Below are 21,928 nucleotides of genomic sequence, written 5' to 3'. Positions count from 1 at the left end.
CGCACTGAGTCAAAGGAGTGTTGGACTGAAAGGAAAAGCCTCTTGTATTTCAGTCACTTTGCGTTTTTTTTCTGTTAAAAATAAACTGGTTTGTTACGGGTTAATAGCTGTCAGGCTATTGAATGCAAAATTAACTGAAGCTTACATCCGTAGTTTGGCCACTAGACTGAAAATCACAAATCAAAAAAAAAAAAGGTCCAGTATTAGGGCTGGGCAATATGGAGTCAATCCAATATTGCGATTTTTTTGGCCCATTACCTCTATATCTATACTGTGACAACATTGTAGGGTTGACTATTGGTGCTTCCACAAAATTGTAAGTCCCACTGAGACTGAAAATCCCTTTACAAGAGAGACCTGGCCAAGGTAGCAACCAATCAAATCACATTTAAAGTGCAACAAATACAACATATAATACAAAAATCCACAATAAAACAACAACTATTCAAACATAGTGGCCTCTTAAGAAAAACAAGCATGTCTCTGTCACCACAAAATGGTTACACAATTAGATTTTTGACCAATAATCATCAGTAATGTGGATAAAATGACTAAGTGGGTAAAGATAAGTAATAGAACAGTCTGGTAAGTTCAGAAACTTACATCACTTTACTGTAACATAGCCTTTAAAACAAGGCAAACACAAGACTTATGATATCACAATATCCAAAATCTAAGACAATATCTCTCATATAAAAATACTGATATATTACCAATATTATGCCCAGCCCCGTTATATTGGAAACACTCCAAATCCCACCAAACCTTTGAGTCTCCTCTGGAGGCAGGGGGTGCTTGTTCATTTACCCTTTATCACAAGTGAAACAGGAGTAGCTGGGAATCCAATCTGAATAGGCTTTGATCAGCTGTGTCCATGTATAAATAACTGTTCAGGAGTTTAATAATAGAAGTAATAATACATGCCCTGCATTGTTTCAGGTTGCCAATGAGGATAAATAGAGAGCTCAGATTATATTTGGAGTTTGAAGCCAGCGGGACCCTTTCACCGCAACATGGGCCCTGTCATATGGGACTGTGCAGTCAGCCAACTTGGCACTTGCTTGACAGCTCTCCTGCCAAAGACACCTACTTATTACCACCAATGATGTTACCTCCCAGTCTCACATACAGGTCACTTTTTGTTGCCTTACACAAGCAGAAACTTCATTTTGATGCTTTTGTTCTTTCATTATGTTGTAATACAGTTACAGTTACAGCAGGTCAGTCACTTAACTCTGTCAAAGAGCCACTGTGTACCTCTCAGAGCAGAAAGAGTCAGGGCTATTGATGTCTTTAAATTTATAAGTGAGTAAGTGAGGAAATGAAGCAACAGACTTCTGCAGTCTGTCAGACATGAGTGACTCACAGCTGCCTTAAGTGTCAGCTGTAATGTCCTGTAGCATGTGCTATGTTAACCTTGAATACAGTTTGCCTCTGTTGGTTTAACTGATTTTATTGGGAAAGATTACTGGCATTGTTGGGTGTGTTTCATCGTGCTGTTATACAGGTTTGAGCGGAGGAAGGGTTTTCTACAGGTTACATAGGCAGCTGCTTGTGGGGCGCCAAAAAGTATTAGTTTGTTGTCTAAGTTGTTTATTTGTGTTGATTTCTAATTGCTCTTTTTTGTGATAAATGCAATATATATGAAGGATAATATTTCAGGGGGGTGGGGTGGACACCATGGAAGGCTGGCCTAGGGCCCCAAATGCCCTGGGTATGGCACTGGGTTTGCTAACATTTAAGGTATTTTCAATGTAAAACATACCAACATATTGCTAGAAAACTGAGTAAACCAACACATTAGCAACAAAGTAAAACCTTCCAAAATAGGATGTATATTATCTACACTCAGTTCATATATGTACACTCTTCACAGGTGACTGAAGTGGAAACTGTAACCTGAGGAAAACTAGAAAGACAAAGAACCCCAAGCAGCAATATGAGGAGAAGTGCAGCTGAAGGAATATTAAAATGCAGAAGCGGTTTGTTTGTTCATAAAGGTGCAGATGTCGTTGAGCGAGCTCAGCAGGCCTTCAGATGATTCATTTGGAAAAAGCTGACCAGAAAGATGAGTGAGGAAATATAAAACACGGGTAACGAAAAGATAAAGGGCATGGAAATATCTCAGAATAAAAGAGACGTATCTTTGTAGGCCTATTGTGGACAGATATGCTGGAAATTTGATTTAATTTAATTTATATTTCTTCTTACAAGGAGGTTGGTGTAAATGTCTGTTTCTGTATCTATTAGTGGGTAGCATATCTATCTATCACTCACTGACCAAAGAACAAGGAAGTCATTTCATCTGACTTGTCATAGCAGGAAAAGCACAGGTGTTACTAATACCACTAACAATGGCTCTGCTCTTTTCAAGTGTCCCAAGCCATGACAGTGAGCAAGCACGCACAATCAGTCTTTGTCAGTCACATGTGTGGACTGTCTGTGATGTCACCGAGGCACCATTTTCAAGGTATAGCCACAGTAAACAACACGAGTAAATAAGTTATCCAACCTATTAAACTATCAGACTGGAGAAACACAAGCAAACAGAGGGGATACCACACTGAGACAAACTCAACAAGGATGCCAGGGGCCTTTATTTGGCTTAAGGCCCTGACGCACCAAGCTGACGGTCGGCTGTTGGGCCGTTGATGCGGTGTGTCCTGCACTGTCAACCCTGGTCAGCCCCCGTTGGCTTTTTTTTTGCCAATTTAGCATGTTAAATCAGCATCCGTGACAGTGATGCTTGCTAGTTCAGCTCAGTGCACGAGAAGAGAAACGGAAGTGAGGAAAGTAAACAAAGACCTAAAGTCAAGAGGGCGTGAGGCCAAAAACACTTGTTACATGAGGTAAAATTATTTTTCTCAGCCATTGAGCTCTTCAGCAGGAACGTTTTGTGATGGTTTGTGTAACTGTTCACTGGTGCATGGTAATTATGCTTTATTCTTTCAACATTTGATTGTGTTGTTAATGTGCTAACTGGCTAATTAGCATCAAGACAGTCTTCCAGTTACCCTTGTTGGATGGCGAATATGGGCTACTGCTGGTGTGGAGAGCTATTTCCCCTCACACAGGCACAGAATGTACGAGCTAGTTGACTGCTACTCTCGCCACCAGACAATCAGAGATCTCCGCCTTCTGATAGTCTGGGGACACTCCTTTCTAAAGTGTGTTTAACACACCAGTGAAAACAACCGGCAACAAAGCAACGCCTCTTGCATTTTTTAAAAGGACAAGCCCTCCCGGACATGTGCGCTCCCCCTTTTCTCATCCGCGAGGAAACAAACACACAGAGAGCTTGAAAATGGATGCAGAGAGATTTAACTCCGTTTTATCAAACGTGTGCTCATCCTCACCGTTAACAATGTCTGTAATAGGTAATAACTCATTAAACGGTCCGTGAAAAAAATATTTTTTCCAGCGGATATCTTAGTTACAACATGATTGAGCTAGCAAAGCAGTTTTGTGTTGCTATGTGTGGCATTTATTCAGTTTTGGGAAATCACGATGTCTAGAAAGCATCAGTGGCTGCAGCTGACAGGGACAGCTAACACTAGTAGCAAAGCTAACATCAGGACGTCATCTGTTAAAAGCCTCCCATTGTGGGATACGACATGAAACTACTCCAGTTAGCTCAATCATGTTGTAACTAAGACATCTGCTGGAAAAAATATTTTTTTCACGGACCGTTTAATGAGTTATTACCTATTACAGACATTGTTAACGGCTAACAGGGCTAACAGCTAATGGTTAGCCCAGCTAATCTACGATAACCATGTTATTGAAATAGTAATCTTTGTTCAATCATTGTGTTTATAGACTTTACAAACATCAGATTGGTCTAAACGGTGATATAGTGACGTGAAAAAAAAAAAATAAAAAAAAAAAAAAATATATATATATATATATATACCCGGAAGTATTTGTTAACAACAAGGCGATTCCCTATATAGTCCGGCCGGATGGATGAGTCATGGCCTTGTAAAAGATTATTGACTGCTGTCTGTAGTCTTTGCGATGTGCTCATGTGCAACTTTTCAGCCGAGACACGGCGACATGAGTTGACGCAACAGCAGGTTTTCCTTGCCGCTAGTTCTCTATAGTTCGTTTGGTGTGGCTGGGCCTTAAATTGTTTTCTAATAACAACGTTGATCCATATGAGGTGACAGCAAAAAGTAGGAGTGCTGACCCTGCATTGCTGCCTCGAACCTCATACTGGGATATTACCCTTCCCTCATGTTGTCATGACCATTTTACGTACAGCATCACTCGAATCACTTTCACAATTATTGTACGCGAAATAATTCTAAACTCAGGCTCCTATCTGTCGAACATCTCAATTGCAAGAAACAATTCAGTTTTCAGCGGATTGTTTTCATGTAAACATGGCCTAAAACAGCTCATTGTCTGTTTATGGTTTAAAACTCATTGATCCATCTTTGTAATAAATTTACTTAACTAATGGATTAGGGTATTCACTAGAGAGTGCCTTGATTAAAACCCTCTGAGGGTTATCTTATTTCTCTTGCTCATGTAATACTTTGTATTTTCTGTGTGTGAAAACAAGTGAACTAAAATTAAACTATGATCTTTACATTGTTGGTGTCGGCATTACAAATAACAGTCTGATCTTTAAACACATCATTTACATGTCTAATGTGATTTTACTTTCATTTCCTCTGCACACGGTATCATATTCTTATAAAAGAGCTCCATTTTTGCTGAAACATCATTGTAATGGTGTCTTGTAAATCCATGAGGGTTGCGCACATGAGTGTGCATGACACAAATAAAAATCAATCAATCAATTTCTCTTGCTCATGTACTACTTTGTATTGTTTGCGAAAGTGAAAACAAACTATGATTAAACAATGACCTCAACATTATTGGTGTCAACATTATGAATAACTGCCTGATCTTTAAGCACATTTAAAGATCATTTAAAACACATGTGGTTTAGCTCACAAAGAAAGTGAGAATAAAACTGGGTACATTGTACAGACTGAGGTCATGCTTCTCTTTAGACAACAGAAGGACAATTATTCAATCAACTATAATGTCAATCTTAGATTATGGCGATATTTTGTATATGCATGCAGCTCAGTCCAACCTAAAATCCCTTGATGCAGTCTACCACAGTTCTCTCTGTTTTATTACAGGGGATGGTTTTAGATCTCATCACTGTGAGCTGTATCAGAATGTGATGTGGTTGTCTCTCACTGATAGAAGGGGAAAACATTTTGTTTGTGAGGCTTTGCTCACTTCTCTTTTAAAAATCAAATCAATCTCTCATCACACACACTCACAAGAATTTTTATCCCTTAAAACCCCTCAGATCAGTGAATTAGCTTTTAGTTTTTTTGGCCCCACATAAATGGAACAAGTTGCAAGAGGTATTTGAACTGGACAGGTATGTATCGGTAAATTATTTCAAGTGTATGCTAGATGATATTTTACAGTGTTGCTTCTTTGGTTACCTGACAGACATAATCTTCTATATACAGTTTTTATTGTTGCTGTTGTTGTTGTTATGTGTCCTTTATGGCAGAATCCATTCTTAATTATCTAACTTTTTTTTTTGGTGTTATAATTCTTGATAGACATTGCTGCAACGTATTTGTTTTTATGGACTATTTTTTCATCACTTTATTGCAATTATATATTGGTAAAACAGCTGAATGCTCAGTTAATTTTCCCTAAATAAACAATAGTTAATGATGATGACGTTATGTACATGTCTAATTTGATTTTACTTCCCTCTGCACACAGCGTCATATTCTGATATCAGAGCTCCATTTTACTGTACGTTGAGAGTTTACGAGCAGCACGTGAAGGCACCGTGTCTTCTTCCCCGAGCCTCCTGGAGAGACTTTTGATTGGCTGCCAGTGACATCATCGCTGCTCGTTCGTGGGACTGAAGGCAGTTCAAGCGGCATCCCCTCCACCCTCCCACTGCCCCCCCCCCCCCACCCAGCCACAGAGGCAGACATGTCAGCCAAGCCCCTCCCACCACAGGGCCGGACCTCACTGTACAAAAAGGATCAAATTTAATATTAATGAAGCCGCGCATTGGCTCGCGCTCGCGTCAATCCCGCTGCGCAACTTCTGTAGGCTGGCAGACTTCCTTCAATATTATTTCTGGGGGAGCAGGGTAAAAGTACTAAAAAATGTTGCCGATCCACAACACCGGGACGGACTGAATGGAGGCAACGCTGTCAGCGAGCGGAGATCATCAATCCGTCTACAGCGCACCGCGACACACACCGGTAAGCACAAAGACAAGGCAAGTTTGGGAATTACTGTCCAACGCACAAGTTGTTGTGTCGAAATGCACAGTCATAGAGATTTCATTCTATAATTAATGAAGAGGAATATCAAATTGCTGCAACCATCTTGAGCTGATTATTGGTGTATTATTATTATCTGAGTGTAGAATAACAGCTGTTATCTTTCTATATGGCACCATTGCGACAAAGTTACAATCCCTTCCCTTCAAAATGCAACCATCGCATTTTTATGGTTTATTTTTTTATTTAATACGGCCGTGTGAAATTGAATTTCCTCCAGTGTTCAGCTCATCTGATCAGTTCGTCTCGTCCTCAGAGCCATATCACATTCTCGGCACGTTCTCATGCCGGTTTCTTCAATGAATTTGGCCATGAATGATTCCTGCTCCTGCTGAAGCTGCACCGTGCTTAAAGGACGGCGATGGCCGGGACAGGCAGTGCTCGGCGGGTGTCTTTACATAATATGACATGCTTTTAAAATGCTCAGGCTGGTGATCAAAAGAAATTGCCACCCCTCTTATTTTTTTTTTTGTACCCTGACTTTTCCAGTTGGGGGAGAGACCAAACTGCGGCGTAGCGTTGATGCAGTATTTTATCTTTTTCTCTTTTTTTCCCTCTCTTGTTATAAAAGCTGTGGATCAGACAGACCATAGTTGGGATGAAAAATGCATCACACACACGCACACACAGACAGAGACAGAGACACACACACTCTCACAAGTACAGTATCAGGAGGATGATTCATATTAATTACACTCAAAGTGATTCAGTTACACGAGACTCTGTGGTGATTTCACTGTTTATTATTAGTGGCCAGTCTGTCACGCCTAAATTTTCCCACCAAGTTGGGTGTTGCCCTGCAGGTGTTGACACTACTAATATTTGGCTTCAGCGGCCGCTCTCTAGTTTGCATGTTGATCAAACAGACAGGAGTTCGGCCTCTGTGCACCCTGCTCGTTCCCTCGCAGCTTTGATCTCGATCAGTGGACACAGCATCCATCGAACCAAACTGGTTTTCTTCCTCGCCTCATGTTTTGTCCTGTCTCTGTCCCCACAGAGCGGCTTGTTGACTTCTCCGTAAACGTCCAGCCCTCGGCCTCCCCATGCCTCCATCTCCTCTCGACGACAGAATTGTGGTGGCGCTGCCAAGGCCGATCCGACCTCAGGAACTCCAATTGCGCCTGGACACCAGCTACCTGGACTCCATTGCCACCAGCAGCAGCAACAAGACAGTCATCAGCACCACCGTGGTGAAGATCCGGGCGACGGCCAATCTTGTAACGTATATGCCCTCATCCAAGGGCTCCACGCGCTCGTTGTCGTGTGGATGCAGCAGTGCCAGCTGCTGCTCAGTGACTACCTATGAGAAGGACAGCCAGAGCCTCAACCACAGCCAGGTGAGCGCCAGCAGCCCCGACCTCAGCTATGCCAGGCCCCCGACCCCAATGGTCAGCAACCACGAAGCATTGAGCGCCCCCAGCCTCACCCCGGGCACCCCGAAGGCCCTGTCCACCGTGAGGCTCATCCATCCCAATGAGCTGGCCAAACGGATGACCTGCTGCCCCATGGGACACCCCGTAGGGCCCGTGCCGGTCATCATCGACTGCCGGCCCTTCATGGAGTACAACAAGAGCCACATCCGGGGAGCTGTGCACATCAACTGCTCCGACAAGATCAGCCGGCGGCGGCTGCAGCAGGGCAAGATCACTGTGCTGGACCTCATCTCCTGCCGCGAGGGCAAGGACTCTTATAAGGGCATCTTCTCCAAAGAGATTGTGGTTTACGATGAAAGCACCATGGACCCCAACCGGCTGACGTTCTCCCAGCCACTGCATGTGGTCCTGGAGTCACTGAGGAGGGAGGGCAAGGACCCCATCATCCTTAAAGGTAACACCTAAGTGGGTTTGTCAAGACTTTGGGGGGGAACGAAACAAGGCTGTCTCGCATAAAAAGGGATCTAAAGCAGAATAGTGCGGGCTTTAGTTTGACTCTGGAGGGAGTTAATCGGTTTAGACATCTGAAAGCAATGTCCGATTTAGAAGTGGTAGGAGCTTAGAGGGAATATAAACTGATATGAAACTATTGTAGCGAAATAATGTGCAGTGTGTGTGTTTTAAGCCTGCTAATCTTTGACCTTTATTGTTCTGGTCAGCTGACTTAAACACCGGTTGTAGTTTTATCATCATGTGAGCTCTGTGCCACATGCAGCAGCTCCTTTCATGTATAATCAAGCCCGTGCAGGCTCAGTCTAAATCCCCCTCATACATAAACATATGCACACGCTCTTCACCGGCTTTCCATATGACACTCATTAAGCATTTTGCAGGAAGTGAGAAGCAGCTGTTAGTAAATAAGGCAGCCTATTGAGATAGCAGTCCTTGGGTCGCTGCCATGTTTTCTATCTTTGGTGTGTGTGTGTGTTTGAAGCTAGAGCAGTGTGTCGTGTTGGGGGCTGGGCTGTGAGTGTTTCCTGAATGCCTCCGAGTCAACGTCTAGCCGTAAGATCACAGCACCTTGATCTCCTCTTCTTCTTCTTCTCTTCGCTTCGTCCTCTGGTCCTCCTGCGCGCTTTGATGGACGAGGCTCCTCTCCAGTCTCTCATCCCGCATCGGTGTCTGTGTGAAGCTCGTCTCGGTGGGAGGAACAGGCAGACTGTCTTGCCTCTTTCTTCCTCTGGTTTGATTCTTGCAAAATGCAAGACATCCTCTCTGCCAAGGGAATCAAATGGCTCAGACTCTGACTTTTATCTACGTTACAAGTCCTTTTCGTAGCGGGAATGGCCGCTATCTCCCATGTGTCCCCATTTACGTCTGAATGTAGCCTATATTATCAAATACTTTGGATAGATGATTTAATGGTTGATATTTAAGCCAAACTTGAACATAACCACCCCTGAAAGAGTCTTCATGCCATTATAAATAACAACTCTAATGTGCCTTTTATTTAAATCTTGTGGTGATCCTTCATTTCCTTAAAATATATGAGAACTTTCCAACTAGGGGAAGTACACAGGGTTGATTTTATTACAAGCACTAGTAATAGTGACATATTTGGAACCTGCTTGTATGAATGCAGCTGAATAATTACTCCATTATTTGCTCAGTTACCAGCACATCTTAGTCATGATTTATCGTAACACTGTTGTTACGTGTTACTCTGAAAATACAAAACCTTCTGTCCCTGCCCTGCTGCAGCTAAGAGCAGTAACAGGTTACATTTAATCCATCAGAATTGCCATAAACAACATGTCAGTGGTGTCGGAAGGTTTAGGGTAAGCGTTGGAAACAGCAGATCTGTGGTGTGAGAGGCCTCTGCGAAGCAGGCGTGGTAATTTCTGAGCAGGAATTGAGCCTGTGGCTTCTGAAAGTGATAGACAGTTTTCATGTTTTCCTCTGTGAGTTTAGTCAGACGTTAATGACAGACGGTCACACTCAACAGATTTCATCTCACAGCAATGTGCTGCTTCTGGAGATTCTGTTATTCTCAGTTTACCATGAAAAGTGTTATTTATCTGCTGAGCTTGACCTAAAAATAAAGACTTTGGTTCGGTTGGAAAAAGAGGAAGTTCACTGTGTCTCTGGCTGAGCTATCTGACTGTTAATGCTAGCCAAAATAAATAAATCAACCTGTCAATGTTTTGTCACATGAAAACATATGAAGTAGAGATTGAGTTAAATCTAATCCCATCAGTTCCTTTAATTTGTACATTAAAAGAGTGGAATAATCCGGTTACATACAGGGAGAGGCAAGTCAAATTCAAGGACTTTTAAGTACTTTTTCAAGCTCTTATTTTTATTTTCAAGGACCATCTGTTGCAAGAGAACTTTGCTATCAACACATGCTATCAGGGAATAATACTAAGGGTGCTTTCAGACCTAGAGTTGTCTTGCTTTGGCCCAAATCAGGGACTAATTTTGTTACAGCATTGCATAATTGCCTAGAGTTGGTTATGTTCTCACAGCAGCATTTACAAGCGGACCAGATCAAATGTCTTGCATGAGAAAGCTGCTCCTGATTGGTCAGAAAACTAGAAAACAACGTTTTGATGCATTGGATGTGCCAAATGCACATATAAAGGCAGTACAGCAGGAGGCACACATTTACAATCCTCCAGGACTGTACAAACTCATGTTTATTTAACCCAAACAATGTGTCATGTGACTGCAGTTGGTTCGGATCGATCAAACAAACTGCACCAGAGTTCCTTTGTAACTGGACCAAGACCACCTCTTCGAGAAGGTCTCGGTCCGGTTGTTTTGGTGCGATTGCTGTGTTCACACCTGCTCAAATGAACCACACTCGGGGCAAATTAACTTGGATTCGATTGAACTGAGCCAAACAGGACCGGTGTGAAAGCACCCTAACATAACCTGATTATACTACCTGTCTGTCAAACCGCAAACAAAACAAAAAACCTTCCAGAGACAGTCTGGTTATGAGAACAGTCCTGCGGATATCAACAGACATTAAGTCCGGCGGCTGCTTGCTCTGTTGCAGTTCAGCAGCTAACAAGCAGGGGTAGCTGCTAACGGCCACTGTGGCAACTAAAAACTCCAAAAATCAGATGGTTGCTTATTTACTGCCGAGTTACAGCTCAAAACTCGGCTAACAGTTGACGCAGCTCCGGTGTGAGTGTTTTGCAGGCTTGCGAATATCATGGTGCTGACTATTTACTGGCGTTTACCAACCAGTTGGCGCTCTAAACTCACATTGCTCACACAGCATTAGAATGTTCCCGTCTCTTCATGGGAGAGGAAGAGGCAGTCTTAGGCAGTGACCTCATTTAGGGTCCTTGTGGCCTGAGGGTAGAAGCTCTTCCTAAGCCTCTCAGTGCTGTTGTATCCGGTACCGTCTTCCCGACATCAACAGGGCTGAAAAAAAAGGCTGTTATCTGGGTGATTCGGATCTTTAATTATTCTCCTGCCCTTATTCTTGCAGCGCCTGGTGTAAACATCCTTTAGGCAGGGTAGATGAGCACCAGTTATATGTTCAGCCAAACGAACCACTCTTTGCAGGGTACTTTCTGTTTCCGTACCAGGTTGTGATGTTCCCCATCAGGACACTCTTAATGGTGCAGGAGTAGAAATTCTATTTGAGGGGATACCTGGAATTTTCTCAAGTGTCTAAGGTCAAACAGTCTCTGCCTTGCCTCCGTCACCACTGAGTCAGTATACAGCACCCAGGTCAGGCCCTCAGGTTTTGCCATCATTGGGTGTTGGGTTAGCATAAGGCTTGGCAATATGGAGAAAATCAAATACCACAATATTTTGACAAAATACCTCAATTTTGAGATTGTGCCGATATTGTAGAGTTATCACAATATCAATAAAATATTGTAATATTGGGGCGTCGGTGGCTTAGTGGTAGAGCAGGCGCCCCATGCACAAGGTTGTTGCCGCAGCGGCCTGGGTTCGAATCCAGCCTGTGGCCCTTTGCTGCATGTCATCCCCCCTCTCTCTCCCCCTTTCACACTTACCTGTCCTGTCCATTAAAGGCAAAATGGCCAAAAAATATCTTTAAAAAAAAAAAAAATTGTAATATCGATCAGCCCTGCTGTAGCTCATTGTTTTATTCATACAGTCCTTAAATTGTTTATTGTTTTGGTTGAGTCTCATCGTTCTCATGAACCTTATTTTCCGTGAAAAAGCTCTGATAAATGACTGCACACCAAAAGACAAACAAAGGCAGTGACTTTCAGGTGAACGTATTGGAGCTTTTAGCAGCTAAAGAGACAGGTATTTCCTTCAGGAGTTGGTTGAGACCAAAACAGAGCTAAAAGGAGAGTAAATGTTACTCTGTGTCTTCTACAAATGTCTACCAACACAACAACACATTTACAAGGTGTTAATGTGTAAATGTTTACTGCCTGTAAGTACCAAAAAAACAATTATAGCTGCTTTAATTTAAGTGTTTTTTTTTTTAACAGAAGATGTTGTGTTATATGTAAAATTCTACGTTTAACACAGACGAGGGTTTTAAATGTTTGTTCATATAGCTCTGTCTGTCTTATGAACTTTCTTTAGAAACATAATAAAAATATCAACACGAGTGGAAATCCCCTTCAACGTCTGTTGACTGTGTTGTCGGAGGGCCTGTACTGACTTCCCTTTCTTTTATTTACTGTAGTGTAATTATTACCATGACGTCGCACTCACAGCGAGGCCTGTTACACTATCAGCACAACATCAGGTTAATGTCTTTGTGCTGGTTAACAATCAGGCTGTTTTATGTTGAATCCACCTGCCCAGTCACCGGGGGGGAAGTTGCGCGATGACCTCACATGGCATGATGTCAACTCCTGCAAAGCGAACAATACATGAACTGATACTCTGTGTGTGTGTGTGTGTGTGTGTGTGTGTGTGTGTGTGTGTGTGTGTGTGTCTGACACTTTCCACCCCTCCCCACAACTCTAGTACTGAAGGGAAACTTTGGCTGATGGCATCACTGGCAACAGGTGCAAACCAGTTATTTGGAGAAGTGCAGATGTCCAGTGAGAAGTACATCAAACATTTAGTACATCTATTGACCTGCAGATTAACGACCGGGGATTTCTCATGAAGTTCAACTTCTTCCAAACTTCCTCGGATCCCTCATATTGATTTAATATCCAAACGAAGACATTCAAATTACAACCAAATGTCACAGCGTAGTGTGAATATTGTAAATGTCTGTCATGTTTTAGTGCTTCAGAGGTTGTTAAAGCCAGTTGTTGTTGCTCTTATCAGATGTGTATGCAAAGCTTACTTGTCCTACTCAGTCGTAACGTGCGCCATGTGGTGCACAGAAGCATGAGTGTGTGTATTTTTAGCATGGACGGCTCCAGTGGGAATTGAACCCTTAACCCTGGCAGTGTTCACTTCATGCTCTTTCCAAGGAGACCAACAAGCAAGGGCATAGGTTTGGTTTAAACATTTGGTGGACATATATTAAGCTGGGAGTATGAAGGTCTTCCCCAAGGAAACTCTGAGTGTCAAACACTTCATTTTCTGTATTCTAGTGATTTTTTTAGGCATCAATTTATGGTGGAAATGTCATGATACTTCCTGCTAGTTGATTCTTCTACTTTCTACATTGCAACCCACTTTACCTGAAGCAACTAGCATGAGTTGCGCTCTTACAGTTTGTCAAAATAAAAGTCCTCGGCTACTTTCAAGTTTTAATTGGGGTGGGGGACAAATCCACATGTTCTAAATACTGAAGGTAGTGTGTCCGTAGTGTCCCTACCACCAAAATCTACGCCTATGCCAACAAGGTCCAATTTACAGTGGGAAGGGAAAAAATGAAAATTAAGTAGGTTCAAATAATCTGACTTCCTGTTCACCCACAATCTCTCTGTCTGTATTCACAGGAGGCCTTAGCTGCTTCAGGCAGGGCCACGAGGACCTGTGCGAGCACTCGCTGCACCTTCACGAGGGCTTGGACACTGGTGCTGCTGCTGGCCTGACGGGGCCGCTACCTCACTCCCTGCCCTCCACCCCGGACATAGAGAACGCAGAGCTGACACCAATCCTGCCCTTCCTCTACCTGGGGAACGAGCACGACGCTCAGGACATCCACCTGCTGCAGCGCTTCAACATCGGCTACATCTTGAACGTGACCACCCACCTGCCGCTCTACCACTATGACACGGGGCTCTTCATCTACAAGCGCCTGCCCGCCACAGACAGCAACAAGCAGAACCTGCGGCAGTACTTCGAGGAGGCGTTTGAATTCATCGGTATACAAACTTTACCTGTTTTCATTGCAGAAGTGTGAGCTAAGGCGGTAGTTCCTCAACTTTTTTTGTCTTGTGACCCACTGAGACGACGTAATGTTTACATTAGAGCTGTAAGCGATTCAGCCACGGAAACACTGAGAGTTTAATGTCAACAAGTTTTGTAGCCTGAGGCTGGAAACTTTTGTTTCACAAGGTAACACGAGGCCAGAGATCACTGTGGTGCTGAAACTAAGTTGGCTGCTTGCTTGTTTCAAATCGCCTAAAAGTAGTGTACAGTTTTAGTTGTTGTTGTGTATGTTTCTCTGACTGTGAATTGTAAAACAGTGGTTTCAGGGTGCTTTTGCCACTACATGCTGAATAGAAATAAGAAGTGGATAGAAAATTGATGTTTTAGGGCTCAGTATCATCTGAAATACTTGGATAAGGTAGAGATATTTTTATATATTTTGATTTAAAGGGTATCTTTGCATATTTTTGGATGGAATTGTCCCATGTTTTTGTGTCCAAGTGACTAATGGGAACAACAATTTTTTAAAGTGGTCCAGTACTGAGCGAGAAGGCTGCAACCAGAAGCGGCGTAACAGGCTGCAACACAACATTAATGGGCAATTGTGAACTGTTCATGTACATCCACTGAAAGTGCTTGTTTTTGCTTCTGACAGACGTAAATCAGAATTTTAAGTGTCTGACAAAATTATGGAAAGGATCCCTACAGAGATAGCCCTTTTTTAAGAGTAATATCCTTTTTGTTTAACCAGAAACAGCCCTAAAATTGCTATCACCAAACCCACCAGACTCCATTTAAATAAACAGTAATTTTATTACAGTAAAACACACTTAATTTGAAGTTGACAGACACAAATTAAAACTCACCAAAGCCGTCTTGGTATATCTCTCAGCTGTTCTAACAATCACCAACTCTGGTTTGGTAAAATAAACTCTTAATTCACCCAGTTAGATGTGAAACTATGCTGATTTAATACATGCTTAAATTACTGTTTTTTTTTAAAATGAAGTCTGGTGGGTTTGGCGATGTCAGTTTTGAGACTGTTTCTGGTTAAACAAAAAGGATCTTACTCTTTAACATAAAGGTCTGTCTCTGTAGGGATCCTTTCCATAATGTTGTCACACACTTAAAATAACAATCTGAGCCTGTCAGTGGCAAAAAAAAACAAAACACTTAAAGTGGACGTAGTCTGACAGTGCACAAATGGATATCATCTTATTGTAATCGTGGTCTTTTTACTGGTTTTAAAAAGCTGCATTACAGTAAAGTGGTGTTTCATTCAAGTTGTTACCAAATAAAACCCACTGAGGTTCAACAGCCAGACATAGATAGATGCCTGGTCACAAAGGAAGTTTCAATATCTCGTCATGACTGATGACTGAACTCCCCCCCCCCCGTGGGAACAAGGCATTTATTATAATGTGTTCTGATTGTTTCCATGTTCCTCTCTGCAGAGGAAGCACATCAAGCAGGTATGGGCCTTCTGATCCACTGCCAGGCAGGCGTGTCTCGTTCAGCCACCATCGTGATCGCCTACCTGATGAAGCACACCTGGATGACCATGACAGACGCCTACAAGTTTGTCAAAACCAGGAGGCCCATCATCTCCCCAAACCTCAACTTCATGGGCCAGCTGTTGGAGTTTGAGGAGGACCTTAACAATGGAATAACGCCACGAATCCTGACGCCAAAGCTGATTGGTGTGGAAACCGTCGTCTAAAAACAGACCCGCTTGACTCACACTTAGACTCACTCTCACTGTTTTTTAAAGAGAGACCGGCTGCTCTGTGAGCCGGTTTGGAGTGTGGGGGGGCGGCTGTATTCTTCTTGAATCTCCTCACGCTCATCTTGGACTCTCTGGAGTGCCAAAGCTCTGGGTCAGTGGTGATGAGAAATGCCAAAAATCCCTACTGTTTGGACGTGGCTGCAGTCCCGGAGGAGAAGACGAGCTAGAGATAGAGATAGAGAGGGGAAGCGGTCAGTGGGAAGCTTTCCATTTGTGACCCCAGAGGAGCAAACATGAAGGAAAAGGAAATCGGTTTGGAAAAGATATTCTATGTGCTTAGGGGCAATTACTGACAAGAGAAACTCTTAAAGCTCACACTGTGGCACACAGTTTCTGTTTGCAGACTCAGGCGGGGTTGGCCATGGCAGTGCCTGTCAAAAAAAAAAAAAAAAAAGATAAAAAAAAAGTAAAAAAAAAAAGATGAAGACTTGTTTGGTGTGTTAATGTTGTTGTTCTATTTTTATACAGGGGTTTATGGGGGTGACCATGACGAGCCCACAGCGGCTTACTGTGCAATAATTTCAGAGTGGAATGCAACTGAGACCTTGATCTTATGTGTATATATCGGTAATGATTACATTTCCAGCTCTTTGCTGAAATACCATTTTGATGTTTATGTAATTACTGTCGTTCAGTTCTTTATGTTTATGGTGCGTACAGTTATGCTGTAATATTTGGCGCAGACAAGAGAAGAAAAAAAAGAAGGGGGTTTATTTTTGAGCGCAGCTTGTGGGTTTATGTCCGTCATCAGAACCACAAATTCATAGTTCGTGTGTTTGCTTCTTCGTTTTTGCCATTCCTGCATCCACATATGCATATATTTTTAGCAATATATATAAATATATATATATATTACCAGACAGCCATAAGAGCTTTTTTTATGCATGGCTGCTGGCAGAGGAAAGAACACTTTGAAATAATCAGAAAATATTGTAAAACAGGGCTACTGGTGATGTTTAATGTAACAGAACGGAGGAATTTCACTGCCTGCTTCTGTTGTCTCCTCTGTTCTCTTTGCTCCCGTTCATCCATGTTGAAACCGACTCCACTAAGTCCCCTACGTAGCTTCATTTGTTTGTGTCAACGCCCTGCATTTTGAGCGTGTCCATTGTAAGGTAGCAGAGTTGAGGTACAGACTTCAAACATTCACTTCCTCCCGCGCGGTCACAGTGCAGTGTGACGGCGGTGGTACAGTAGAGCAGTGTGACCCTTTGTCTGATCTTTTGCAACTCCCCTGTCGCTGACACTAAGCTACAGTTAAGTGAGCTCTTCTGCCTTGCATAGGCGAGCGCTGCTTTCACGTGCTGTTCTAGTGCCTCTATCAATGCCTTAATTCATGTGTCACCACTGAGCCTGCGCACGGTAACACCATCACGTGCAGACGGATGCAGAACACACCGAGGTCGAATTTTTTGACACCCAGACTAAAGCAACCTGCTCCTTCTTGATCTCTGTGTACCCTACAGATTTATTTCTGATATTCCTGATTAATATGCAGAATTGGAGAAAATGACATTGAAAGCCTTGAGGTGAAAATGCTCATTATGTAACCCTGATCTCGTGGTGGCACTTGAAGGTGAGTCTGAACACCACCGTGAATTGTAAATCAACTCTGCACTAAACAGTAGTGTGGTTAAAAAAAAGTATATGCACGCACACAAGTTTACCCTCATCCTGTTGCACCTGAATATATTCACCTTTGACTCATACAACAACAACTACATGTAGATAGACATACTGAGAACAGCTAAAAAATAAAGTACTTAACTTAGTAGTGCTGCTTTGCCTTCATTCTGATCCAAACTGCAGATTTTAGTATTGCTGCTGAATAGAATCAAAATTTTACAACAGTTTTTACAAATTTGATTGTCCTCTTATAGCACCCAGGTGGATGCATGTGTTTTCAACCACCAGTACAAAGATAAATACCTTGGTTTGTTGAGATGACTGTGCACATGACCATTTAAAAAGTGAGCATTTAAAGGTACAGTGTGTAGGATTTAGTGGCATCTAGTGGTGAGGATTAGAGATTGCAACCAGTTGAAACTTCTCCTGGTTAGAATTCCTTCGGTGTTGATTGTTCAAGAGGTTTTTACTGGGAGCAGAGTTATCCGCAGAGGTCTCTTCCTCGCCAAAACAAATGGACCAGGTGATTTTAACTGCTAAAAACACTTCATAAAGCAGTTTCACGTTAAAAATCTGTTTGGCTTATTATGAAGGAGCTGCTAACTATGGTGGCTGATGCAAAAATGCGAATGGCTCTATCTAGAGCCAGTGTTTAGTTTGTCAGTTCAGGGCTACTGTAGAAACATGGCGGACTCCGTGGAAGACGACCAGCTTCCTATGTAGATATAAACGGCTCATTCTAAGGTAACGAAAACACAGTGATTCTTATTTTCAGGTGATTTTACACTAAAGAAAGGATACTTATTACATTTTATTCCCTGTCTGCCAATTTATTACCGTAAATCCTACACACTGGACCTTTAAACACAGCAAAAATATTGATCTAAATTATGAAGAATCAGAAAATATAGCCTTGTTTAAGTCTAAAAACCACAAATCTGTGATCTAACTAGTTTTGATTTCATGAACCCCAAGGGCTGTCAGAGTTTCACACATAAAAGAGCATGTAGTACTTCAACTGAAGTTTAAAGATTCAGATTCAGACCAAAAAAAAACAAGCAGCTACGAGCTTGGTCCCATATTTTCCAAGCTGACGTGAAGCAGCTTCCTCACAAACGATGGTTTCTGTTCTTGTTTCTGTTCAGCTCTCCATTGTTTGCATGAAAACAAAGAAGCACAGGGCTAACAATATCACTGTCAAAGCACCCCCACCCAAAAATATATATATATATATTTTGCAATACACCCTCTGTGAACCATTGTATCTTCAAAAGTACATCTGAACCCAAACAGCTGTAGAGTGATCACGTGTCTGATGAAGGAGAATGCAAGACGTTTTCATAGATTACAAACACACAGTGCACTCAGTAAGGCTTTACGGCACCAAACATTCACAACAATAAGCTTCAAAAATCCCTCATGTGAAAATTCATGCTATGCAAACGAAGTTGTAACAGGTTGTTTGGTTACGCGACGATCATGGAACTGTTGTGTGAGGTCTCTGCGGACATTTCGAGCATGAATAAGAGTTCGTAGCCTCAGATTGAAGTGAGTTTTTTTCTACGTGTGAAGAAGTTTAAAAAAAAGTTTGTGTTGCGACGTGTCCTCACTTTGTATTTCTGTTGCTGTTGTCATTGGTGTCTACTGGTGCTCCACAATATATTTGAATATGATAAAAGAAAAAAGGTATATCCATTTACCACACGTTTGTAGCTTGTGCATTTATATTCAGTGATTACCATTTGCAAAAAAGAGTGCTTACCATCTGAGCCAATGTTATATAAGAATAATGAACCTTTTCGTCCCACCTGCCGGTTCCTACAACCGCAGCGGCACATGGCTTTTGTATGTAATGATCTGTTTGACTGAACAATGTAACCGTCGTACTGTACATTACTCTCTGGTTGGAAAACGAAGCATGCTGTGTGCTCCTGGTCTGTGAGGGACACTTGCAGACATTATGGTGCTGTCTGTCTTTCCCACACTGCTCTTTCTGTAGAGGTCATAGCCTGATTGACAGCTCCAAGAGGCATCTGGGTCTGTTCCCTTTTCTTTGGAAACACGGTTCTGTATTAGAACAATATCAAGCTGTCATATTTGATGTGCACTCTTTATGACTAGACTTGTTTAAGAGTCTCTGCTTTGGGCTCAGAGGCTCCAGTGGAAACGGGCTTCGCTCTACAAGTCTCTGTATCTTTCTTTGTGTCTGTAGTCAACGGTCAAGTATATACAATATATAAATATATATATATATCTATTTTCTTTGTATGCATATATTCATTACTATTTTTGCACTGACCTACGGACAGATGGATTTATTTTTTTCCACAAAGGGTGCTATTATAACGGAGGCCTTCTCCCACACCTTTTTGCATGACTTGCTCAAGATTCCTCAACTGGTCTGTCATCTCTCCTACTCTTCTCCTACTACTCCTTGAACTGTTGCAATTGAAGCACTGTAATTTTGTAATCCCTACTTGTGAGCTTTGAAATAAACAGGGAGGCTTCAAGTTTGGTTTGGCGTCCTGGAGGTTTATTTTCTAACCGTTTCTTCCTACGCGGAGGCAGTGTTGTAGTCAAGACCAGTTTAACAGAGCCAAAGCCATGACCAAGACCAGCGCGAGTCCCACACTGAATGACACCCACTTATGATCAAATGTGGATCATGAAAACCATAAAGACTCCTAAAATTGATCTGAACGATCCACATACACAAACGCCCACAGAAAACAAATGAAGATTCCTCTTTATTCACCTCTGATACACAAAAATGTCATGATAAAATAATCAAAAGACACTGTAGAGGTGAATTTCATGTGTGTGAATTTTCTATGAGCAAACAAATATAAACACTAAGGAGCTGAAATCAACATAGACATCTTCATTCGACACTCCTTTATGCACTGGCAGTTGTGGTCATGACAACTAAAATCCAAGTCCTCTTTCTACAAGAGTGAGACGAGTAAAAGTATGGTCCGAGACAAGACCAAGACCAATCTGGAGTACTACAACACTGTGAGGGATCTAATTTCTTTGGCCACTGAGAGAATAATGTTCTGAAGATGTTTTACTCAGCAAAAATGTAACACGTGTCAGATGTCACATGATGTACCTAAATGATTAAGGTCCCATATTGTGAAAAGTCAGATATCCATGCATGCGTTTTTAAAAATAAAGCAGGTACAGGTGCGTTATAAATACTGCAAAAGTATCAAAAATGTTCAGTTCACAAAGAAATGCACAGTCTGTATTCAGAAACTGGGCCTTAAACGAGCCATCAGGATTTCTGGGAATTTGTGATGTCACAACCATACTATATAGACCGTTTGAGACATAAACGTTCTAAATGGGTCCTTTATTAGTATTTTTTTGGAATGCTTTACAGTGTACATGAATGATATCAGCTGACGGGAAGCTAACATGGACCGAAGCTGTTGCCTAGCAATGTATTTCCAGTGAAACGGCCTATAACGGCAGATTAAGTTAGCTGATAAACATAGTAGAGCATTTAGCAGCTAAAGAAACAGATATTTTTCTCAGGAGTTGGTGGAGACCAAAAACAGAGCTATAAGGAGAGTGAATACTGGACCCAAAAAACATGACTCTGAGAGCCCATTAACACTTGTTTTTACCATGCATAAGTGGACAGCGGAGACACATCTCTCACCACTTGTGTTCAGATTTTGTTACTGCCTACATCAGTTAGGCTAGAATGTCAAAGGACCCCTTGCATTGTTACTTCCACACTTTGGCTAGCAGGCTCACGAGTGACATACAGTGACGGTACAGCTGAAGAACTCACTGTCAGCAGAATTCTACACGTTTTCTTCCATAATGCAAAATGATGGATGGAGACGCAGCACTTGGTCCAACTCGTCGTAAAATGGGCAAGTTAGTATGCTGTCACCAAAACCACCATGTCCTGCATTGAGGACATAGTCCTTGTTGGGGACTTGTCAGGACGCATTAGTGTTTACACTACAAGATATGTGGTCAAATGCGTCCCAGACCACCTCGGCAAGTACTTTGAGTGATCGGATCGTAATGTATCTTGATGGTTGTTTTCACTGATACGTAGCACTGTCCACTTGTGATCTTATCACCAAAGAAGCATGCTAATACGAGGTATAAACAGACTCTAAATGAACAATAATGTTGGTCTCTGATGGCAAATAGGCAACGTTTTGTCAGTGTTGTGTTCACAGGCTCTTTCAGCCTGTTGTCATTGTCATTTTTGAGTAATTTCCAATTTTAATATGGCTTTTCAAATTAATTAATTACTTTGTGAGAAAATATTTTTAAGTTTTCATTTCAATTCTGGGGCGGCACGGTGGTGTGGTGGTTAGCACTCTCGCCTCACAGCAAGAGGGTTGCCGGTTCGATCCCGGGCGTGGGAACCCTTCTGTGCGGAGTTTGCATGTTCTCCCCCGTGTCAGCGTGGGTTCTCTCCGGGTTCTCTCCTCCCACAGTCCAAAGACATGCAGATTGGGGACTAGGTTAATTGG

General features: G+C 42.2%; 1 protein-coding gene across 1 annotated transcript; it reads left to right on the top strand.

The window, feature by feature from the left end:
- The first annotated feature begins 6,061 nt into the window (after positions 1–6,061).
- dusp10 (dual specificity phosphatase 10) lies at positions 6,062–19,938 on the top strand. The gene is made up of 4 exons (XM_049589930.1): positions 6,062–6,266; positions 7,345–8,174; positions 13,636–14,004; positions 15,466–19,938. The coding sequence occupies exons 2-4, from the start codon at positions 7,391–7,393 to the stop codon at positions 15,729–15,731; spliced, it is 1,419 nt and encodes a 472-aa protein (XP_049445887.1). The 5' UTR covers positions 6,062–6,266; positions 7,345–7,390; the 3' UTR covers positions 15,732–19,938.
- Positions 19,939–21,928: the final 1,990 nt, after the last annotated feature.

This window comes from Epinephelus fuscoguttatus, linkage group LG11 (assembly GCF_011397635.1).
Source record: "Epinephelus fuscoguttatus linkage group LG11, E.fuscoguttatus.final_Chr_v1".
NCBI classification, from domain to species: domain Eukaryota; kingdom Metazoa; phylum Chordata; class Actinopteri; order Perciformes; family Serranidae; genus Epinephelus; species Epinephelus fuscoguttatus.
Note: the sequence above shows the minus strand (reverse complement) of the source record. Positions and strands in the feature narration are given on the sequence as shown.

Coding starts and splice junctions, on each gene's coding strand:
- dusp10 (XM_049589930.1), top strand. CDS start 7,391: ATGCCTCCATCTCCTCTCGACGACAGAATTGTGGTGGCGCTGCCAAGG. Junction 8,175..13,635: donor GGACCCCATCATCCTTAAAG/GTAACACCTAAG, acceptor CTGTATTCACAG/GAGGCCTTAGCTGCTTCAGG. Junction 14,005..15,465: donor GGAGGCGTTTGAATTCATCG/GTATACAAACTT, acceptor TCCTCTCTGCAG/AGGAAGCACATCAAGCAGGT.